The sequence below is a fragment of the Protobothrops mucrosquamatus genome, unplaced genomic scaffold, assembly GCF_001527695.2.
Source record: "Protobothrops mucrosquamatus isolate PMUCROS unplaced genomic scaffold, P.Mucros_1.0 scaffold1183, whole genome shotgun sequence".
NCBI lineage: Eukaryota > Metazoa > Chordata > Lepidosauria > Squamata > Viperidae > Protobothrops > Protobothrops mucrosquamatus.
Window position 1 is genome coordinate 993,952 of NW_015387396.1, and position 23,467 is coordinate 1,017,418.

At 39.1% G+C, this 23,467-nt stretch overlaps 1 protein-coding gene across 2 annotated transcripts in view; it reads right to left on the reverse strand.

Annotated features, from left to right (window-relative positions):
* MGAT5B (alpha-1,6-mannosylglycoprotein 6-beta-N-acetylglucosaminyltransferase B) overlaps positions 1-23,467 on the reverse strand; it is a 309,533-nt gene that overhangs the window by 85,223 nt on the left and 200,843 nt on the right. For both annotated transcript variants that reach the window (XM_015820790.1, XM_015820789.1), the window contains exons 4-8: positions 21,688-21,800; positions 14,651-14,724; positions 9,193-9,363; positions 7,785-7,949; positions 7,450-7,619 (exon numbers count right to left, since the gene is read on the reverse strand). In XM_015820790.1, the coding sequence (XP_015676276.1) occupies positions 7,450-7,619; positions 7,785-7,949; positions 9,193-9,363; positions 14,651-14,724; positions 21,688-21,800 (693 nt within the window). The remainder of the gene's footprint in view (positions 1-7,449; positions 7,620-7,784; positions 7,950-9,192; positions 9,364-14,650; positions 14,725-21,687; positions 21,801-23,467) is intronic.

Here is a 23,467-nt window from a genome sequence, read left to right on the forward strand (position 1 = left end):
ACTGGCCTAGTTTTGCTATAGAAGCCTGAACTATAAAATTCCAACACCATAGGGGAAGTTATACAATTGCTGGTGCTTATTTTTTTCCCCTTAAACAAAGAGAATTTGCAGACAATTTTATGACATAGATTCATACTTGAAAGTATGCTAATTTGACCAATTCCAGTATATTAGCAGCAACTGCTTTCCATGTACTTATATTCTTTCTGGATATAATATTCCAGGAACTATATAATACATGCTTGTTTTCTACACTGTGGCAAGGGGAAAGAGAGAAAGTCCAAATGCAAAATTTGACTTCCTTATAAACAGGGAGATTATAGTAGCATTATGTGAAATGATGGGCAACAGATCTAGAATAGAATAGAAGCTAGAAGGGACCTTGGAGGTTTTCTAGTCCAGCCCCATGCTCAAGCAGGAGAACCTATACCATTTCAGACAAGTGTCTGTCCAGTCTCTTCTTAAAACCTTCAGTGATGGAGCGCCCACCATTTCTGAAGTCAAGCTGTTCTACTGGTTAATTGTCTTCACTGTCAGAAGTTTTTCCTTAATTCCAGGTTGCTTCTCTCTTTGATCAGTTTCCAACCATTGTTTCTTGTCCTGCCCTCTGGTGCTTTGGAGAATAACATGACCCCTTCTTCTTTGTGGCAGCCCCTCAAATACTGGAATACTGCTATCATGTCTCCTCTATTTCTTCTTTTCTTTAGACTAGCCAAACCCAAGTCCTGCAGCCGTTCTTCGTATGTTTTAGTCTCCAGGCCTTTGGTCATCTTAGTTGCTCTTTTCTGAATTTTTCTTTTTTCCCCCTAATCATTCATCTCATGCTCACAAGAGGAGGAACCAGTGCAGCCTATCTTCCCTTCTTGTTCCTCTACCTGGATGTATCTACCTCTTATTTTCTCAATATCTTTGCGGGCACTCATCAGCTAAAAAAAAAAAAAAGATCAGTTCTATTACAGGGTGCAATACAAATGGATCTGTCTCTGCAGAAGCAGTAGACTGGAAGCAAATGCCGTTAGCAGGAAATTTGTCCTGAGAATTAGCTGTTCATAAAGTGATGTAAATTTTCAGTGACTAAAAGTCTTGCAGTAGAACGAGGAGTTTGCTCCCTTGATAATATCGCTATTAAAAGTAAACAGGTATAATTATACCATCAATATATCTTGAGGTTTTATCTTTTCCTGGCAAACACACTTCCCTTGATCTGTGCCTGTTGGGAGTCATTAATTCATTGAGAAGCATTATAAAGATAGGAAGTATTATGTTCTACTCTCCCTCTTTCTTTTCTTTTCTTTTTTACTTTTAATTACTGTGAGCTTATTTACATTGAAAGCCAGTGTGGTGTTGTAGCTACAGTACAGGATTGTATATTGGGGATTTTCAGTCAAGAAAACAGGGTGCCTTGGACCAGTCACTATCACTTAACCATATATATATCACAATTAGTAATTGTTAGGGCTGCATGATGAATAGGGTTCATTTCCCAGAAGGTGCTTCAGCATGTACAAGAATATAAAGGTACCACCTGTTTTACACAGCCATGCTTTGCAGCAGCTGTAGAGAACAGATATCTGTTTGTGGGAAAAGATAAGCCAATTTATAGTGTTGCTGACAGGTTTTACATTCACTCTCTTCTTGCCTTCCTACATGTTCCAGATTATCCTTTTGGAATTCTACCTAAAACAGTGGTTCTCAACCTTTTTAATGCCGCGACCCCAACCGGTCGTAAGTCGAGGACTTTCCCTGCCCGGGAGCGCCGCACATGCGTGGTTCCACCCCCTGTGCCGGCAGAGGCGTAGCTGGCAAGCAGCAGAGACGGAGCAGGCCGACCACCAGCTGGCCCAGCCCAAGGGAGGTAAGGCACCCGCCAGAAAAGGGGAAAAAAATGGCAGACAAAAAAATGGCGGACAAAAAAATGGCGGACAGCCTTGCTTGGCGACCCCCATGAAATGGTCGATCGACCCCAAATGGGGTCCCGATCCACAGGTTGAGAACCACTGAGCTAAAAGCATTATACAAACCTAATGGGTTCTAGAATTTTTCCCAGATCAAAGTGATTTGCCCCCTTAATGCCACTTTTGCCTTCATATCAACCTTTTGGACTTTCCAGAGACACCTTTTTGCCTATGTGAGAAATAGGCTCTGGATAGATTAGTTCTATGAACTAATTTCATTAGGAGACACTAAATAATTACTGTTCTCGAAGCTTTGTTACCTGGATTAATACACACATATCCAATTTGTTATCTGAATTTCCCATTCTACTGGCAGTTATTGAGGCCTATAATAACCTATTAGGACAAAAAAAAAGAGCTACATTTGCATTCTATTCTTTATTCACAGAACTCAGGGCAGTGACAATACATGGAAACATATCATACTTAATGATGCAACCTTTTATTTGTTCTGCTCTGTTCTTTATTTTGTGCCATGCTTCATTCTAAATTGGAAAATCTACAGTTAACTCTAAATTTAGAGAATACATTCTTAGCTGTAGCTTTCTGTTAATCAAATCTTTCTTCTTTTGTTATTTGTGTGCATGTGTGTTGCGCCTATACACATAGTACATAGGGATGAGTGTTCCTGTAGTATGGATGTCTGAATAATTTAATCTTTATAAACTCTGAGACTAACTGCCTGTATCTTCTGGACTAAGTAATTTTGTGCCTCACCAAATGTCAGAATACATTTCTTGGCTAAAAATAAAATAAAACAAGCAGCCAAACTGGATTTTTAAATGCCATGTATTAAAATGCATTTATGGAAATGTATATTTTAAGATAAAATAATACAACATCTGTGTGCATATCAGATCCATAAATAAAAAGCAAATTGATGGATTTTTAAAAATTGGCAGATGCAGAAACAGGATTGATGCATAAAGAAACAAGAAAGAGATGCAAACAAGAAAAATTAAATTGTCAATCCCTCGTATATCACATAATGAACTAAAGCAAAACAAAAACTATTTTCATTGATATGAATGCCTCAAGATAATTTTGCTTGCTACTTCACTAATGGGGATGTTCCATATTATGAGGCTGTGGGAATCACTAAAAAGAGGTTACAGTTAGTCCCAGAGGTCAGAATATGATTTTTTCCCCCAGTGTTTTATTCTGATTTTCCATCTTTGTTATCAGAGATAGATTGATGAGTTGCATAATTGTAAACTGCATTAATCAAACACTAAACCAAACTAAATGGGTGTGTGAAGTTGACACAAGTTTATAGCTTGGTTGATGAAACATGCTAAATTACAATTTCATTTGGTTATGGTTTATAATGTTGGTTTAGCATGATGAATAAACACAATCTCTTTCTATGAGTTTTAAATTTATATTTAAGCAAACATTTTTATGCTGACATCTGTTGAATTTTCAAGTCCCTTAAATTACAATTGTAATTTTTTCAGTACAGTTTTCCCTCTGTGTTTTATACCTGTATAGGCAAATCTTGATAATGTAGCCAGAACATAGTATATAATGATTAATGCTAATGAAGCCGAGCAATATTCATTATTCTGTATCTGGATATGCAAAGCGGATAAACTTGAATTTATAATAGAAGCCCCAGAAAAAAATGATAACAAAACATTTCTCTCTTGCTGCTCAGAAAACAATAGGGTGACATCCACCCTAGTCTCCAGGTGATAAGCTTGACTCCAAGGTATCTTTACCTTGATATAATAGAAGAAGACAGCTTTATGAACCTCTTTCCATTCACAATGATAAGGGCACAGGGATAGGCTTTATTATGCCAAGCAAGATTCACTAGCTAGGTATAGGTTGGAAAATGTAGAGCAGGGGGGTCAAACTGCCGGCCCACAGGCCGGATGCATCATAGCGAAACCGTGCCCACCCCATTGCTGGCAATGGAAAAAAAAGTTGCGATACATCGTGACAAGTCACATGACATTGCGAGTTTAACACCCCTGATGTACAGCAATTACTCAATACATCTTTTCCCAGTCACTTCAACCCTTCCAGTCAGATCTGGCAGAAAGGCAGCCAGTTTGGTCTGGTGGTTAAGGCACCAGGCTGGAAAACAGGAGCCCATGAGTTCTAGTCCCGCCTTAGCCATAAAAAGCCAAGTGGATGACTTTGAACCAGTCACTCTTTCACAGCCGAACTAACCTTAGATGGTGTTATAGGGAAAATAGGAGGAGGAAGGAGTATTAGATTTGTTTTCAACCTTAGCCTGATTATTAAAGAGATAATAATTAAGGTGAAATATAAACAAACAAACAAACAAACTGATATGGGTCCCATTCACTAAGGAATGTCATGCAGGAGGAGGGCCTTTTCTGCTACAGTCTCCACTCTTTGAAACATCATTCCCCTTGAGGTCAGACTGGTCCCAACCCTATTGGCATTCCAGCAGGGCATGAAGTCAATGGCTCTGCCATCTTACCTGGGGATCGGGTAAGGATGGCATGAATCCTGCAAAATGTCTATGCTGTTGGAGACACTGATTATGCTTTCCTACAAATCATGTTTCTAACTTTTTAAATAGCTTTTACTCTTTTAATGGTCTTATGCTATCGTGATTTTGATCATTTTTTCCACTGTTTTTTTTTTGTGTTTTTAGTTCTGTAAGCCACCCAGAATCACATGTGTGAGGTGGGCAGTGTTATAAAATGAACCAACCAACCAACCAACAAAATTGAACTACATACAGGACGCTATAGCCTCTTATCACCGTAATCATGGTGCAAAGGCAGTGGTGGGATACAAATATGTGAACAACCAGTTTTCTGTGTGGATGCCACTTCCGGAAGTCCATTCTGGGCCTGGGCAACAAAAAATTAGCTACCGGTTCTGCTGAAATGGTGCGAACCAGCTGAATCCCGCCACTGTGCAAAGGTAACAACATCTGAAACTTCCCTTTCTCAGGCTACCCCCAGTCCTTGCTCCTGTCTCATTTGCACTATCACTGGTGCTAATTAACAACTTCACACTTTTAAGTGCCCATGGAGTTTCTGAGTCATTTTTCCTCTTGAAGTCCTAATAGCTACAGCATCAGGCCATCTCTGCCTGATTGTTCTGCGTGGAATATGCTGTCTACAAGGAAAAAAAAAAGGTATGAAAGGAAAATTCTGCAAGGTGCTAAAAAGCTATGCAGTAAGTGTGAGTTATCTGTTTGTTTTTAATAGATTGCCACCAATTTCATTAAATGGAACACCTTTCCTGACCTTTACATTTTACCAAAAAAAAAAAAGTTTCCCATGATTTTTGCCACCAAAGCATGTTAGAATAAGTGAGGAGAAGAAGAGCAAAATAAATTAAACTTTTGAGTGGCTCTGCTTATAAAAGGCCATATGAGACAGAAGGGCATGCTGGTAGGGACAGGACACAAAGAGCATGTTTATTTCCGGTGGGACAATGGCTGCTGAAAGGAAGGAAGTCCTCTACTAGTTACATACAAACTGGATGTGATTCAGGAAAAGATCTAAGTCTCCATCACACCAACCTCCAAAACACGGGAAATCTCAAAATCTCCTACGTATCCTTGAATGTTCTGATGTTTTAAAGCAGAATTCCTCCTCTTATCCTGATACAATTTTTGCCCATGGATCCAATCTCACACACTTTAGTGACCATTCATTCTATGATACAGTTAGGTGATCCTTAAACAGTGGTCCAGCTTTCACTAGCCATTTTAAACTGGTGCAGGATTGATGCATCTCCATTGCACCCTAGACCTTCTTCTGCAGAGTCATTCTTCACCGGGCATCAGGAAAACTCTGATCTTTCAAACCAGCCTTTTCCCCAGAACCCACCAGATCCCCAAACTAATCATAGTCAGAGGCCATTGGGCAGGCTTGAAATAGGGCTCACCCCCAAACAACTAAAAGACACTAAGTATGGCCAGTGGTGGGATTCAGCCGGTTTGCACCACATCGGCAGAACCAGTAGCTAATTTTTTGTTGCCTAGGCCCAGAATGGACTTCCAGAAGCGACATCTAGACAGAGAACTGGTTGTTCACATATTTGAATCCCACCACTGAGTGTGGCGTACCGAGAGAGAGAGGTTCCCCCTTGCACTGGGCCATCGCTCCCATGTGCTTGAGACATGGATTTAGTACATATCTGCTGGCAAAACCTGGAAAGCAGAGGGCAGAATGATATAAGAAGACTGGAAAGTCATACCAAAATATTACAGACAGGGCTGGGCGATCTTCATACAGCAGCACTTTCTTTCATGTGATACTGCACTTCATTTCCTGCAACGTTTATTTTGGCACCTTAATCTATTTGGTGTAGAATAGCAAAAAGCTAGGAGTGATCAGGAAGCATACTACGGTATTCAGACTGAATCAGCAACCATTAAATACTAATCAGATCAATCCTGTTCTGATCCCATTTGCTCTTCCTTTTCTTACCCCGCATCAGAGAAATCCTGCATTATTTAAGAAGATTACTTTTCTTTGCTTAATTTAGTCTGGAGTCACTTTGCTGGGAGGAGAGAGAATTTTTTAACAAACATTCAGCCTGAAAAAGAACCCACTGCTATGGCAAGGAGATGGGGGGGGGGGGTGTCCCTTGTTTAAAAAATAAGCTTGAGTCCCAGGAAACACGGCTTTTTTTCTTGCTAAGCCAGCTTTGTTTACCCTCAGCAGTTATGCAGCATTGTTAAATCATCACTTGCACCGTAGGAACCTTTGATTAGCTGGGCTCATTCTATGAAAGAGGATTTGCTCTCCTATCTAAAGGTGAAAGAGTCATGAAGAAGGAGTAACAGTTAACACAGCACACATATGTGAAAAAAGCAAAGATTTGTTTTATAGCAAAGATTTGCTTTAGGGAATATTTTAGGGTACTATAATCAGTTCCTTTTTTCTGTGAAATTAAAGTGGCCTAACATTAGTGATAGCTATGGTTAGAAGAAGGCAGATGGTATGAAGATATCTACTGTATAATGCTTTGAGATGCTACTACTGTTACCATGCTTATCTGAGAAAAAGCAGCATTATTTGGGGTTATATATCTCACAGGGCACTTTTGATGTTGTTGATCACATAAACATGTGAACACCATTTTGTCAGTTTTCATGCGTTAAATAATTTTGTGTCACTCTTTACAGAAGAAAAAGGACAAGGCATATGAGAGAGTCTATGAATAATGTCATTATATCTGTTAGTCATTAGATCGTGCTAGCCATAAAATACCTGGGTGGTTTTTTTTCCTGTAATATTCTGTTATTGTATTCAATAACTCTTCTCTGAATTCTGAACTGATAAATCTTCTGTGCCTTCCACAGTATGAGGAATCTAAATCTTTGAGATCAAGGCATTCAGTCTAATGCAATGAAACGGAAAGCCCTTCAGTTTTAAGTTACTTTCAGATTACTACCATCGGATAAGAATATTTTTTAAAAAATGTCTTCTATGCATATTAATAAGATTGTTGTGCCATAAATGCAATGCTTAAATTATGGAAGAAAACCCACCTCTGGAGTTCTTTCAAAGAGACTGTGATCTTCAGACTATGCCCCAGGATGTAAAGAACAGCTAATATATCTGCCCATTGGACCATCTCCCCCAGTGGACCCCCTTTTAGTACACGAGGGCTGAAAACATCTCCCGATTCTTCTGTCAAGAAGCCAATGTGGATCAAAATCTAAAAAAGCCAAAAAGAAAAGGTGTGTGTGTGTGTGTGTGAATAGAAATAGGGTTTTAGGTAGGCAAGAAATAAATTACAAAAAAACAACAGCACAACTGAATTTCTGTACCTTACACTTATAACCCCATACACAATGAACAAGCAACTAATTTAATTTTGTACCTGCTTCTGATCTCTGTGTTTGCCCTCCAGTTTCTGTTCCAGTTTATGAGAGGCCCTCAGCCATTGGGCAGCCAAATGACGGATCCGTTTCTTCATGAAGATCAAGGACTCCTTGCCACTGCCAATCAGCTCCAGAAGATAGGAGAGGTCTCTTTGAAAAACCGCCTAGGAGGATAAAAAAAACCAATAGATTTTCTATTCATGCAAGGCTCAGTGATTTTCATAAGACCTATCAGTTGGGCATACACTCTTCTTTCCATTACCTCTTTGGGTAAGATTAAAAATACTACTGAAATGGTTTAGGATAATATGGTGATTTTAGGATTATATGCCGAGGACTATCTTGAAAATTAATTGTCAGGTAGAGCCTATTGGTAGAAGAAGTGATAAAACTACAAACTACAAGTTGTTGTAATGTGGAATGTCCTGGTTCATATTTGCAGCAACCATGTCCTTCTCTAGGATACTGATTTACTTTCTTACATCTTATAACCACTGACAATTGTACAGTATATTTGATGGAGGTTTGCTATTAAGGTTGGGTTTTTCCCACCATAACTTTTATTTTATAGTTCTTTAGACCTTAGAGCATACAACTGTTATCTGGATGTTAATCAGTGGTTTCATTTTGCTACTGTCTTAAGAGCACCTACCAGTTGCATTCACGACCCCAATGGAGTGACCACTCTATGCTCAGCAGATAATGCAAGACCATCAGGGAAATCCAGGGGCATAAGCTAGGCTGGTAGGTCTAAAATATCCTAGATGGGGACCGTGACAAACTACTTCCAAACTGTTATATGAAAAATAGTCTGATAGTTATTGGGAAAAGCTAAGAATAGACTTCCTTCTCTTTCAACTTTCCCATTCTTGCCACCTGATTTTCTGGCAGATGTAGAAAGACTAATCCCCTCAGTTGCTACTCTAGTGAAATTATAGGCAGCATCTCCTTACTCAGGCATTCTGCCTATATTAACACTACTACAACATCAGGGAAAAAATATAACCAGGAGAAAAAGTCTCCCTATTGCACCTGATCCCATAGTAATGCACTGTGTGCTCTGATTTTATTTATGTATATTTAATGGAAAATGGAGAACAGAGATTGAGTGGGATGTGTGATCATACTTAGTTGTAGACAGTATGCAATCTTTTCCTAATCAATCAATCTTTATTACGGTCATAGAACAGCAAGATTTTTTTTCCTGCTCCTCCCATATTTATCCTAAAATTGGAATCATTCAGGAACTGCAGTTTTTCACAAACAGATGTTCTAACACATGTTTTTCTGTGGATGGTTGCCCATGTCCATTTCTATCAAATGAGAATATTTAGGCTAGTTTCAAAAGAAAACCACTTTGATAAATAGGTCATAGCCCTGAGTCAATCCAAAAGCAGCAAGTCTTACCTGTATCCTGGGTGATGGGTTGGAAGAAGGGGCAGCTGCTGACTGATTTCGCCAAGGTAGCACTGGGCAAAACCACTCAACTTCACTGAGGTAGATGAGGAAGGAGCATTCTGTGCCATCCACACCAAAGAACGCGTAGCAAGGGTCCGACGTCCACCGAGCCCTCATCCACTGCAAGGCAAAATATTGTTTTAATAATAATAGAAAGAAAGATATGCGACAAGTACAAGTCTTGTGAAGGAGGAAAAAAAAGGTAAAAATGCAGCACGAGAAAATACTTTCTGTGTGTTTTGTTACAGGAGCAAATTCACAGTATGCCTTGTGAAAGAAAATTGTGTTTAAACTAGATTAGATTCTGTTATGTTCTTATCTAAATGCAGAAGAGATGCTGCCAGAGGAGCTCAGGGTAGCTGTATCAATCCACAAAGTATATTTTGCCTTTTATTTCAGTCAGTACTAGCAGAGAAAAAAGAATCGGGAAAAATAAGTATTTTGTTTAGGAAGTTTCAAAAACAGATAGGTGAAAGATCACTGCTAGCATTAATATTCTATTGCCCAGCAAGGTAGAGCTGACAATCCTGCACTAAGAAAGAAAATAAAATTGCAATGCCCTTAAAAAGTTATTTTGCATACAAAGCAATAAGAATAGGTTCCTCTGTATAGATAAATCATCCTCCATAATTGCTGGTGCCATCCTCTTCCAAACTTAACTACACAAATGAATCCACTCAAGAGACAGACCTCCACTCCCAATATGTAAAACTCACCAATCATTCAGACAGGAGATCAAATTACTGCCACCCACAATTAAATCACACTTAAAATTTAACCCAGGCCTGAACAAACGCAGCAAAAATGAGTGCTACAGAACTAGAAAAATCTGAGTAATGTAAAAGTTGTGTCTTGTTAATCTAGCAGTTAATTTATATTGTCAAGTAGTTAGATTAGTAGCTGAGGTTCAGTGGGGGAGGAGATAACTAATTTTAATTTATGGTTATGCTGTCCAGACAGTCAGTGTTGACTTCAGCTGACTCCCTGGACAAATCCCTGCAGTTTTCTGGGAAATCTTTCAGAAATGGTTGGCCCTTGCCTGCTTCCTAGGGCAGGGAAGTCCAAGGTCACCCAGCTGGCTTTCTGCCTAAGGCAAGACAAGAATTCAGGGTCTCCAGGTTTCTTAACTACTACACCAAATTGGCTTTCTATTTTAACTTATAGTTAAACTAAAGCATTGGGGTGCAGCTGTACAGTGCTGCACACATCCGCATCCAGCTGTAATGATCTATATGAATGATTTTGAAGCGAGTGGAAGAGATGCTGCCTGGGGAATGATCAGATAAGGCGGGGAGGGGAGGGGGAGCCCACAGCTGCTTAACAGGCAGAGAGGAAGCTCAGAAAAAGAATCCCCTCTAATTATCAGACTGTAAAAAGGGAGGGTGGGAGATTTGTACTTTCAGGCTGGCAAGTTCCTGTTATTGGAGCCTTACAATAAAGCACTGCAGAATTAACTCATCTGATCTGTTTCCTGTTTGGTCTACCTGGCAAGGCTAACTAAAGTTCTGTTCTATGTTAAAAGCACAACAAATATAAGGTGCCTGAAGTTCTTCGGGCCAGAGATGACTTTCTAGATTAAAAATAAGCAAGATGATAAATTCATGTTGTTGCTATTTTTGCATTGCTTGTGTGTGAATAATTAACACGGCTGTGAAAGTTACATCCATCCATTAATCATGAAACACAGGATAACCTAGCTACTGTGATTTGAGAGCAAGAAGCATCTATCCTCACTCTCCCACTCTCAAATGAGAATTTGTTCAGGTTTTTTTTTCATTAAGTTAGCCTACATCTCTATTTGATTCTTTTGAATATGGAGTATAGTATAGTCTCCCATTTCAATAGCGCATTCAGGGAAAAGTTGGAATTCTTTTAGGTGTATCTTTTGAGGGTTTGCATTATCAAATGAAAGAGGAGGAGGAGGAGGAGGAGGAGGAGGAGGAGGAGGAGGAGGAAAAAGTCACATTCGGTACATTTCAAATGTTGTCCCACATAGTTGTGATATTTAGGATAGTCGATTGTTCTGCATTACCAATGGCAGTTTTATTGTTAGATGTAATTAAACATAATAATAAAAACATTTCTTCAAGTTATTGGACCCTAATGGAATTTCAAATCCCTTTCTAGAATTTTCAACATTGTTGTTTCTATTGAGGCTAAGTTGAAATTTGTGGTACGTTCATAGCAGATGACAAATGATTTCAGCATTTCCTTGGGTGGGAGAAAAGAAGGTAAATTAATTGCAATACTTAATAGTTATTGCATTTCCTGGACTTTTGGAAATTCATGCATATTATTTTCTGCCTTTCCAGCAGGCAGAGAAAAGGAAATGAAATCAAGATTTAACATTAGCATCGGGGATGCAACATCAGCATGAAATCCACAGGTAACAATATCCTGAAGAAAATCAGAATTAAGACATTCTTTCTACTGAGGTGGTCTTTGAGCTTGGTTGTTTCATTGCAGATCTTTCAGTACTCAGACTTGGTAACATCTCAATGCTAGAAAACATCTGCAAGAAAACAGCCAAGTTCAGAGGACCCCTCATTTCAATCCTGAGCTGTAAATATTCTTCTTTATTGATTCTTCCTACTACACAATTTTTGCCTGTTCAGAAAAACAACAACAAAAAGACACTGATAACCTGACACTACCATAGCTTTCCTCAGGATCACCAAATATTTAGCTGCATAAAAAGGGGGGGCTGGATAGGGAAGACTGACCCAGTAATGGTAAGATTTTCTAAATTTTAGATTGCTTTCTGGAGTAAGCTGTTCCAATATGCTTGCTAATTAGTCAGTACATCACTATAACCAGTGCTTTTTTTTGTTAAAAAAAAAAAGGTGCCGGAACTCACACGTTATACAACCCGCCTTGCCTACCCTACAGGTTCCATCCAAAAAAGGTGCCGGAACTCCGTTCTGGGCATTCTATGACAAAAAAAAGCCCTGACTATAACCACAATGCATAATAAGTGCAAAATATTTAGAATGCTAAAACAGAAATAACATATTTTTGGTGCCATCTACTAAAAATTTAAGGTGAGGAGGAGTGCAATGAACTTTCATCCTAAAGGCCTTTATTTATAGAAAACAAGGAAATTGATTTGTGGGTATCTGACCATAAAGCCTATTCTAGAGCTGTGAATCCACGGCGCTGGACCTCAAGCAGTTCTTTGTGGGTGCCTATGACTTCCCTAACCCTCCATGTTAGTGATACAGCAGCTATTGCCATCATTCCTAATTTCTCAGAAGCCCAGGGACCACAGATCAATCAGCATGGATAAATATGTGCACCTTTCTGAATGTGAATGTATATGTTTATGAAGTGTGTACGTGCAACTCCCAAGTCAGTTGCATGAAGCTCTAACTCTAAAAAAACGCAACCCCTTCCTAAATCTAAAAAGGCTGCCCCACCACTCCCTTCCCCATCCCTTCTTCCCCATTATCACTAGTGATGTTTCAAAGTACATCTGGTGCCAATTTTATCTACGAGATAGGAGTGCTATTCCCAGGGTTTAGGGGAAAAAATGAAGTGATTTAATTATCACCACGTATAACCTAATCATGAAATCTAAGAATCTTTATAGAGCCTCGGATCTATATATTATACATATGGGATTAAGATATTTAAACTTTGCCTTATCTTAATAGATCAGAGGACTGATATAATTTAAAAAAATAGTAAAACCAAATAACTTAATAAAAGCAAACTAGAAATCTATAGATCCTTTAGGAATGGTATAAACTGTGAGAGGATATTTATGAGGGAAGAATGGCTGAGGACACAGACCTAAATAATCAAAAGCCAGCAGTGGGTGTCTCACTTTATCTCACCAATTTAGCCCGAGTGAAGAGAAATCTGGGAAGATTTTGAGAAAGGACATGGCTGCAGAAGCCATTTTCCATCCTCACTTGTAGCCACAGAACAGGCCTCAAGCTCAGGAACCAGGTAAAGGTGGCAGTCTCACAGCACATCTGTCAGAGCTATTGTAGTCAAGCAAACACTTGTCCCTCATCAATAACTTCTCAAGCTTCCTTCTTCTTCTGCCATAGATTATCCAAATAACGGGTCATTTTCTGTTTTCCCCAGGAAAACCTTTCATACTTGACACACTAGCTTCAGCCTGCCTCTGCAGTCAGCTAGCTAAGAGGCTCTCCTGAGGAGTCTTCAGGAAATGTAAGAGGGGCTTCTTCCCATCACAGTAAGCATGCAGTGTGGATAAGCTTATGAGCGAGACAGCCTTAGGTACATCATTGTGTTCTTCCCTTATCCTGACATAACTCAAAAGCAGCCCAAAGTTGTGCAAAATCAGTTACCTTGAAGGGAAGTCAGGGGACTGCAGTAACTTGAAACTGGTAACTGAGGCAGAATAGGAATCAGCAATGGGGACAGCCAAATTCATGCCAATGTTAACAGCCAGCTCAAGGATAGGTAGTATCCTTGAGCAGTAGTATTCAGTAATACAGAAAGTCCTATGATTTTGCAAACTTTAAAAAAGTATATATAAAATAGGATGGTTGGATGGGATCCAGGGTTGTGCTCCATTGAGTTATTCTTGTGCTGGGGGAGGTAATAAAATGGCAACTGTTGTTCATAACCCCCACAGCACCATCTGCTCTCTGCAAAATCACTCCAGATTTGCATGAACAGGATAAAAATCCATTTTCTGCTCCCTGGCTCATGTAGGGAGCATCTTCCAGATTCTACTTCTTTATTCAGCTCTTTAATTAATTTATTTAATTTCTACAGTTGCACATCTCAATCCAATTGACTCTGGACAGCCAACAATATCACAATAATTTAAACCATAAAAACACAATAACAGTTACAAATTATACATATACATACATACAGGGCTTTTTTTCTCGGAGAAAAGGTGGCGGAACTCAAACCTGGCCACGCCCTCATCAAACCCTAGGACCGCCCCTTTAGAGAACAGGAATGCAAGTAAAATTTGGGAGGGGCTATTTCCGGTGTGGGAGGGGCTATTTCCGGTGCGGCCGGCCCGGAAAAAGGTGCCGGAACGCGGTTCTGCCGCGTTCCGGCTGAAAAAAAGCCCTGCATACATACATACATATATATATATATACATACATATACATTATACATATACATACATACATACATATACTGTAGGCAAGTGAAAATGTTCATAATAATTACCTAAAAATTAACAGGGCAACAGGGTTCCTAACAGTTTTAGGACCTCAGCCTGCTAGAGAGCCTGAACTCCTAAATGTGTGAGGGACCCCATTATCTGGTTGCACATAGCCAAGTCTTTGAAGTCTTGTGAAAGACTAACAGGGTTAGAACTATCTAGACCTTAGGATGCAATAGACTTGTATTTCAACAGAGGAGGAATTCGTTTAGTGATCGTTCAAATATACAGTATTAACATACTCACCTCGACTTTTCCAGAGCAGTCAGAATACCTGGGATCTCTGGGTACTTCACACTGGTCCCGTCGGCCTTCTATGGCTGTAGGAAAGAGGGAGGGAGGTTGGTTCCAAACTTGGAACTGTGGTTTCCTAACAGTATTTCATATTATTGAAGCAACCAAACCACACTGTCCTTGGAAACAGCTTCTGTTCCCCCCCGCTCATCCAACACAAATAATCTGCCAAGCTGAAGAAGTAGAAAGGGAGGAAAAATATGTTTAGTTTGCATTTAAATGTAAACAAATTAAATTCAGTCATATGGATAGTAGGATTATTTATTTATTTTCTCTTCTCCAAATATTATTCAGCAGTTTTCCAATTAAAGAACCTACAGAAATATACATATACATTTTCAGACTCTGGAACTAGCACAAAACTTTTCCTTTAGGCACGATTTTCTCCCTATTGTTAGGAATCTTGATTTTTCTTTTAAATATTTTGAATGCTTCATTATGAAAAATCCTTTTTTCAAGAGTGAAATGGTTTCCAATCTCTGTTTTCCCCTCCACATTTAAACCAAATAATCATAAGTTATCCAAAAGCTCTAACCCCATAAAGCCATAAAGCCCAAATTAATCTGGAAGATGATTTATTATGTGATGCAACAAGTCTTAAATGACGAGTTTCCTTTTCTAGATGTTATTTATCTATTCAGTATTACTGAATTGTATATACCGTATCTATAAAATAGATTGAACTGGCTTTATATATGCTAAGCTCTTACTTTATGCTTTTTACTGGAAAACACTTCTAATTCCTTTATTAGAAATATGGCAGATAAAATTATGGGAGCACGCAGCAATCTCCAAAACACTTCAGATATGAAAAAACCAAGTCTAATATTAGTTTTAATTAATCTGGAAACTATGGCGTACAATCCTGTGCATGGCCATTTGCCATATCCAAGCTCTGAATTATATTAAAATAAGAAGTTTAAATACTTTAGTTATGTTATTTTATTTTTATAGCTGATCTAAAATTTGACATAAATAGTAGTTAAATATAACAGTTCTGAATGTGACAAAGTGTTAAATTACCATGCAACTCTCTCTGTATTTGTTTTAAACCAAATTGAAAAATAAGAGTAAAAGGGAGATGTTTCTTCTAATGAAGTAGTTTGAATTTTCTTGTAATTATATATTACATTACTCTGCAAGGTTTTCAGTGTATTGTCCAGTTTTATAATTTCTATTTCTCTTCCTTTTATTCTATCTATCTATCTATCTATCTATCTATCTATCTATCTATCTATCTATCTATCTATCTATCTATCTATCTATCTATCTATCTATCTATCTATCTATCTATCTTCCAGTCCCAACCTTCTGGCTTTTTTACAAGTTCAAAAATTCGTGTACCATCGGTCCCATCCCCTTAAGACAGATTTTATGGCTAAAGAATACTGAAGTTGTTAAACCTTTTGTTTTAATAGGTTTTGGTTCAGATCTCATAACTAGGTTTGGATAGAAAGACCACGTGTGTAATATCCTCTCCATCCAGGTAATTCTATGCTCAATGGGAAGAACTTAATTCACAATGCAAAAATCAGTGTGACTCACATGATGTGTTCCACCTTGAAAGGTGCAGTTCCCTGAATGTTTAAAAATCTGCTTCCTTTCATTGTCCAGAACTTGTAATAAGCTTAAGAGGGTCAGCAGAAAGGATACATTTTTTAAAAAACAAACAAACCTGCACTATCATTTTTAACTGCAGTGAAGCCTAAATGGTGGTGTAGGGAGTCTCCCGGCTTCTTTTAATTGGTTTCTTAAACAACACGGAAGATTAATGGTTGGTCCAAATTTCAGTTTTTCGCCATTTGTCAACCTTTGAGATTGTGTCTACTGGACCCTACATTTCTAACAGCATCTTTAAAAGCCCTTCAACATATAGACATGTGCAAGTGACAGCAGAGATTTATGCTAGTAACTAATTAACTTACAAGCCATCAATGAGACAAATAATTACAAGCACAGAAATCTTCCAGACAAGATAAAATGTAAACAAATTCTATTTTCTTGAGATATGCTCCAATGTGCTATACATAACTGAAAGGAGACTTTGTTCATGCTTGTCTTAGTGTTTCAGCTTTAGCTACAATCATAGCATGATTGCAGTTCTTTGACCAAAGACCACAGCAGGCTCCAGAACAGCTGGTTTCTTGGTCCAACATAATCAATCCCACTTTGGTAGTCAAACACAGATGAAATCTTCCCAAGCTTGATAATTTTGCATGAGGCCAACAACCCTTTGAGGAAGGCAAGCAAACAGAAGAACAGCAAGGAGTTGAGTCAGGAGACTCAGGGAATAATATCAGTCCCAACTAGGACATGGTTTCCACAGTGCCCCACTGAAGTGGATTCATGATGTCAGATGTGCTACTAGACATACTGGAGTACATCTGCCTGTCCCTGCATAGCACACACTTAGCACTCACCCAGCAAGGTCCACATTGACATGATCCATTATTCATACAAAAGAAAGCCAGCAAGACCTTTATCAACTATTTATAATGTGCTCCATTTGTTTTCATGACTAGTTTTCTGAAACCTATGCAATTATTCATGTCCCTAATGTTAAATAAGGTCATTGCTACTCAGCTTTATTAAGAACCCTATCTGCACATTTAAGATGGATGTTAAAAACTGATATTAAAACAGCCAGTGGCTATAGTTTATTGGCTTCTTTGCATTCTCTCTAGCCTGGGGAGAGATGGGAGCTACAGTCATTTGGTGGGCAAAGAACATTGAGAGGGAAATTGTCAATATTTAATATTTGAGGGTCACCACATTGTAGCTTGGTTAGACAGGCAGTCATAAAGTACTCTTGCATCTGCCCCATTAATCATCATAATGAGATCCATTGACAATTTCAAAGATTAAGTCTTTGATTCAGGAAGGCAAAAGCTTCATTTCCAAGCCTATATATATATATAAAAAGCTCTTTAAAAAAACAGTAAAAGCAGAAGAACACTGTCCGAAGTGTGTGAAACCCTGATTTAAACAACACCTTAGGAATCAGTGGACCTGCTGGATTGGAATTAATTTCCTTAAATTTCTCTATGCCCGTCTTTGCCTTTCTGAAGGGGCAAAAGGTCAAAGGGAAGAGACAGGGTTCAGGTGATGTTTTAAACAAAAAAAGCTAAAAGATCTGAGTTGGGGTAGTGGTGAATACAACAAAAGACACCAGGTACAAAAATCTGGCTCCCATCACATACTCATTTTATGTAGCAACTAAGGCTTTGGTTGAACCATGCACCAAAACTTCAAGTTCCCTCTGGAACCCCAACAGGTCCACCTGGTGCTTCAGACAGACAAAGTGGTCTTTTCTCCATGTTGCAAGGGTAACCACAGAGAGGTTCAAGGCTAATTGGAAGTAATCCCTCCATGACAAGAGATTGATGACTACATCTTTAAATTATGCGACTGTCTCAAAAAAAAAAAGACTACGTAACTCCCCACAATGAAATGAGCCATCAATAATCTGAATCAGATCCATAATTGCTGTGAACTTCTTAGTCAGCTCATATTCTTGGTCTAAAGAAGGCAAATTAAAGTCCCCAAGAGTCTAGGGAACTCTACCACCAATTTTTGCCACAGAATGAAGTGGCTCAGGTAGAGAAGAAGCCTCACATCAGGGTTGCTGGTACCCTTGCAGCAGCCTCATCTGATCTCTGAGGCCCAACTTCACAAATAAGGTCCCACATCCATTGATGTCTAGAGTGGCACTTCTGGAAGCCCCAGAACGTCTTGGATGGCAATGGCAACACCCCTCCCCCTTCCTCAGGATCAGGGCTGATGCCATACCGGAAATCTAAGTTGGCACAAGATTTGAGGGGCTTCTTATACCTGATACCCAACCAAGCTTTGTAATGCATACTAGGCCAGCCCCCTCATCAGTGATTAAATCTGTGAATATTAATACACTATCAATGAGAACCTGCAAAACTCCCTTTGGGGGTAAAGAGAGATACTGGCTGGATTTATATGATACTAAGTCATGAATTTTTACCATAGTGTATTGAATAAAGCTCAGTTGATGGGTTCAAATTTAATACTAACCCACAATGGCTAAATGTATGTATTGTATCTAATCACACAGACACACACACACACACACACACACACAGAGACACACACAAAAAAAACCACATTATGTCTTAATGTGATACAGGAGCTCAGACATAGTCAATGAAGTTGTTGAAACATCAGTGAAAACTAAAATGTGGGGGAAACCATGCTTTTCTCCCTCAAGGCTTCTCCTGAAGGCTGGATTATTCTAGAAGCTGCCAAGATGCTATTCACTGCATGTGCAGGATGTTGAAAAGACTATATGAAAAAAATCTTTTTATGAGGAAGATATTAAAAGACACACAGTAATCTGTAGATTGCTATCTCCTTCCCTGTTGAATTTCTATCTCATGGTTAAGACCTTTCTCTTTCAGAGAACTTTTAGGGATGGAATCAAAGGATGATGCTACCCCTGAGGCTGTTGATAGGCAGAATTATAATTTGAATTCACAATGCTTGCAGTTTTTATATATTGCTTTTACTCTTATTTATTATAACATGAACTTGTAAGCCACTCAGGATCTTGGATTGTTGCAGTACAGAAGCTTGAGTAATAAATAATAAGTAAATAATAAATAAACACATGGCAGAAAGGCTAGTTATTGGCCACTTTTTGTGGGTAGAGGACCCAAATGTTATGAGTCCCAAGCTTGACAATCCACAGCTAATACCTAAGACTGACAGGATTTCTGTGATAATTGCCCCATTTGACTCCAGTGGCAAAATAAGAGCAACTATTATAGGTGATGTTGATTAGTTCAGAATGAAAGTCAGCCTAGAAGAGAATATATTATGGAGAGCAGGAACAACAACAGAAAGCAAAGTTGATGAGTCCGCATGGGATTTAAGGCATGTATTTTAATGGTTCTGTTGGGGATAATTTTTTTTAGTGGCTTAGTAGGAAACAAACAGAATCACTGTAGCATGATTTTCGCAGAATTATGGCTTTTAGCATATCCATCCACTAAAAGGAGGTGATACACACAGTGAGGAACACTGAAGAAAGAAGTAGGACGAAGGTGTCCTCGGGATATGCATCCGTTGCCAAGGGGATGGGCTCCCTCCCTCCTTCCCCTCTCTTCCACCGTGTTGCTGCTGCTGATTTAGGAAATGGCTTGGCAGTTCTAACAGTGAGAATTACAGCTCATGATGTTTGACATTCCGCCTATCAATGGCTTTTCAGATAGTAACTCTTCCATCCCCAGCTGAGTCAAATAAGGCCAACATTAAAAGGGTCTTCTCTCCTACAGTTTGAAACCATGTGGAAGAAATATTTGATTATGAATGTTCTTTTCACTAATTTTGCACGTTCCATTTTTCAAGTCTAGAATTAAAATATGCCTATAACAACTTTGCTGTAGCTATGTTTCCATTCATTCCCAGTCCAGATGGCCTGATTTAAGATGGATTAGTGCTTCTGATATGTACAGAATCCAAATATGAAAGATGTTGAGTCTTCATTACACAGATAGTCATGTGATAATGGCCATGTGATTGTAAGCCTGAATGTGCAATGTAAAGCACAAATAGCTTATAAATCGTAACAATCAGAAAGACATGAACTACATTAGGAAATAGAATGAGCAAAATAGATTGGCTGATTTATGGAGATTTTCAGTCATCCAGGTCATGCTTTTTCAAAACTGGACTTTGTTTTTCCTTGAAGACATTTCGCTTCACATCCAAGAAGCTTCTTCTGAACTGAACTGAAGAAGTCTCCTGGATGAGAAGCGAAACATCTTCAAGGAAAAACAAAGTCCAGCTGCCTTTTGAAAAAGCACCTTTGGGACTCTGTATGGATACAGGGGGAAGGTAGAGATGTGTTATATCAACCAAAAAAGAATAGAAGATCTAAGTGTTTCCCTCAGCAAAAGGCCGAATTGGTTTCTTCTCACGTATCTCCACTGTGTTGAAAAAGTTTCACAGATGGCTTAGCCAACTGGGTGGATACTTAGAAAGTAGGTTTGGTGTGGTTTAACTTTATATGCAGTTTTATTTAAGAGTTATAAAAGGTACAGATGTGCGTATTTGTACATGTTGACTCCTATTTAAAGATTTAGGCATAAAAACTCTGACTGAGTAGAAACAGAAGACATGTCATCACAGTTGGAAAAGCTGTGACAGGTCTGATTATTGCTGACAGGCAATCTCAAGCCATCATTTTCCTTTCCACCTTTGACAGAAAGCTTTTCACATAGAGAATTGTCTTCTGGATTATAGCACTCACATTCCTCTATTCTATATCTAGTCTGCAATTTTAAATCATGCTGCTTAAGTTGCAATAGTAGTACAAGACATGGCAGATTTCTTCCATGTGAGAATATTGCACCTTAATGCTTAAACCCAAGGGGGTTTTTTTGGGGGGGGGGAATAAAAGGTAACTTAGATTTATACAGAAGCACTATAGCAGTGGTGGCGAACCTATGGCACGGGTGCCAGAGGCGGCACTCAGAGCTCTCTCTGTGGGCACACATGCCATTGCCCCAGCCTTGCCTCCCCCCGTGACCCCCTCCTCTCCAGCAGCCCCCCTGAAGGAGAGTCGCCCCCGAGTGTGGCCCACATGGAGCAGCGCAGCCAAGGACATGGCAGGCAGGCAGCATAGACAAGACTCTGCCCTCACACCCCATCATGCAGTTGATGCTGCAGGGTGTGGGCAGAGGGTGTGGCCGCCATAGCGCTGCTGGGCTGCCTGGGTGATCTGCGGCAGGCCCTGGAGGCAGTGAGTGGTCCTGTGGGCAGGCAGGGCGGGGGATGGGGGCAGAGTGGGGGTGAGGCAGGGGGTGGAGCGGGGACAGGGCCAGTTTTTGGGCACTCGGTCTCTAAAAGGTTTGTCATCACTGTACTATAGCATGAGAAACTCAGATGTATTCAGTGTATGCATAGAAACAAAGATACTGGCGCCAGACTATTCTTTTCACACTTGATTGTGTTCTTACATTTTCCATTTAGGAGACTGTTCCGAAGAATCTGATCCACCTTCATTGCTATGTCCGAGACATTCTGAGCAATTGCTTGAATCCTCTCCATCAGACCAGCTGCTGGAGGGAACCTAGGAAAAGAAAAATATAATCCATGTTTCATTTTTGCTGGGCATTTCAGCTTGTCTGTAAGAGTAATTAAGGTACTCTGTTCCTGAAACAACAGTTCTTCAAAGCAGAAAACTATCAGAAAAGAACAACTTTGACAACCAGAAAGATGTTGGATTCAAGAGTGATAGATGTAAATTTTCATAATTTTCTATCTATGGGATAACTATAGGAAGTTGGAATAACTATCAGAAAAGTCTTATTTTTGGAGGGCAGCAGAACTGGGCCTGTGGCCAGTTTCTTTCTGGCCTTGCCCTCATCTTCTCCAAATGCTTCTTTTTTTTTCTTTGACCAATCTTACTTCTGAATTGCTTTCTTCCACACCCCATGTCGTTTTCAGATGGCTTTACTTCTTTAAAAAAATATACACTTAAAACTACCTCAAACATAGATCTGAGAAAAAATAAAGAAAAAACTATGTGCAAACAAATATGCTCTCTGATACACTTAGCAGGAAGGTATGACCATATAGACTGTGTGGCCAATAAACTCAAAGTAGCAAAAATGAATTGGCTTCTGTGTAACATGTGAAGCCCACTTGCCACCCCAAAGAGGGATAAGCTGTTTCAGAATGGGCCATATTCCCTTGGCATGCTAAGCCAGAATTCTATTCGCAATTTGTTCACATTGAAGCTTCATAGAGATAGGTACATTTCAATGTCTCATTGCCAGTTTGTTTTAGGCTCACTGAGTTTATGATATGTTCCCTTTATTAATTCAAAGTAACTTTTGTATCCCACTTTTTAATCACCAGAGACTGCAACATTTCAATTTAACATCTGGCTTATACATTTGGACCAGATCTATAAACAATTGTTGCTAATTACATACCACTCACTATGGCAAGCAATGGTTTTGCAGCCCAGATCTGAGAGCCTCAAGCTTATATTAATTTCATAATATATTGTATTTCCAATCTACATATTAGAGGTACCTATTGCTGCCCCGCACATTGTTTGGCCTTTTTAGTTTGATTCAAAAATGATGCTTTTTTCATCTATAGAGAACATCAGCCAACTCTTGCCCACCTTCTTTTATTTGCAGCAAGTTTTTTTTAATTCACTACATAAATTCCTCACTGCCAGAATATCTATAGGGGGAGTAAAAAAAATACCAAGATCATTGCCATCTTGATTTTTCCAATATGCACAAATGCAAACAGAGGAGGGTATGTTTCCTCTGCACTAGCACAGCAGGAAAGTAAGATTCCTGTTCTTTGTTTCAGGGCAATTCTAATACTGGAATAATGCTCTACTGATCTTAGTAAAGATAATGGTTCAAGTAGCTTAACAATGATGTTATAATTGTCATAGATCCAACAATATTTCTCATTTTATGAGATTCTCACATGAATCTCAAAACAGCATGAACTGGCTGTTTTGATCTGAAATGGATGTCTGCATCTCAGTAAGATGGCTTCAGGAGTGAGGAACTGCTGAGATTATTACAAAATCGTAGGGTTAAAACTGCAACTTTTACTTATGCACAAGGGGGTTTAGAAATAGCAAATTTAAGCAATTCAGCAGAAGTGATTCAATAATTTGTAAAGAAGCTCTAGGGGCTACTTTAAAGTTAAAACAAAACCTTATTAATGTTTTACTCAGAAATATCCCATTGTTTACTGGGGCTT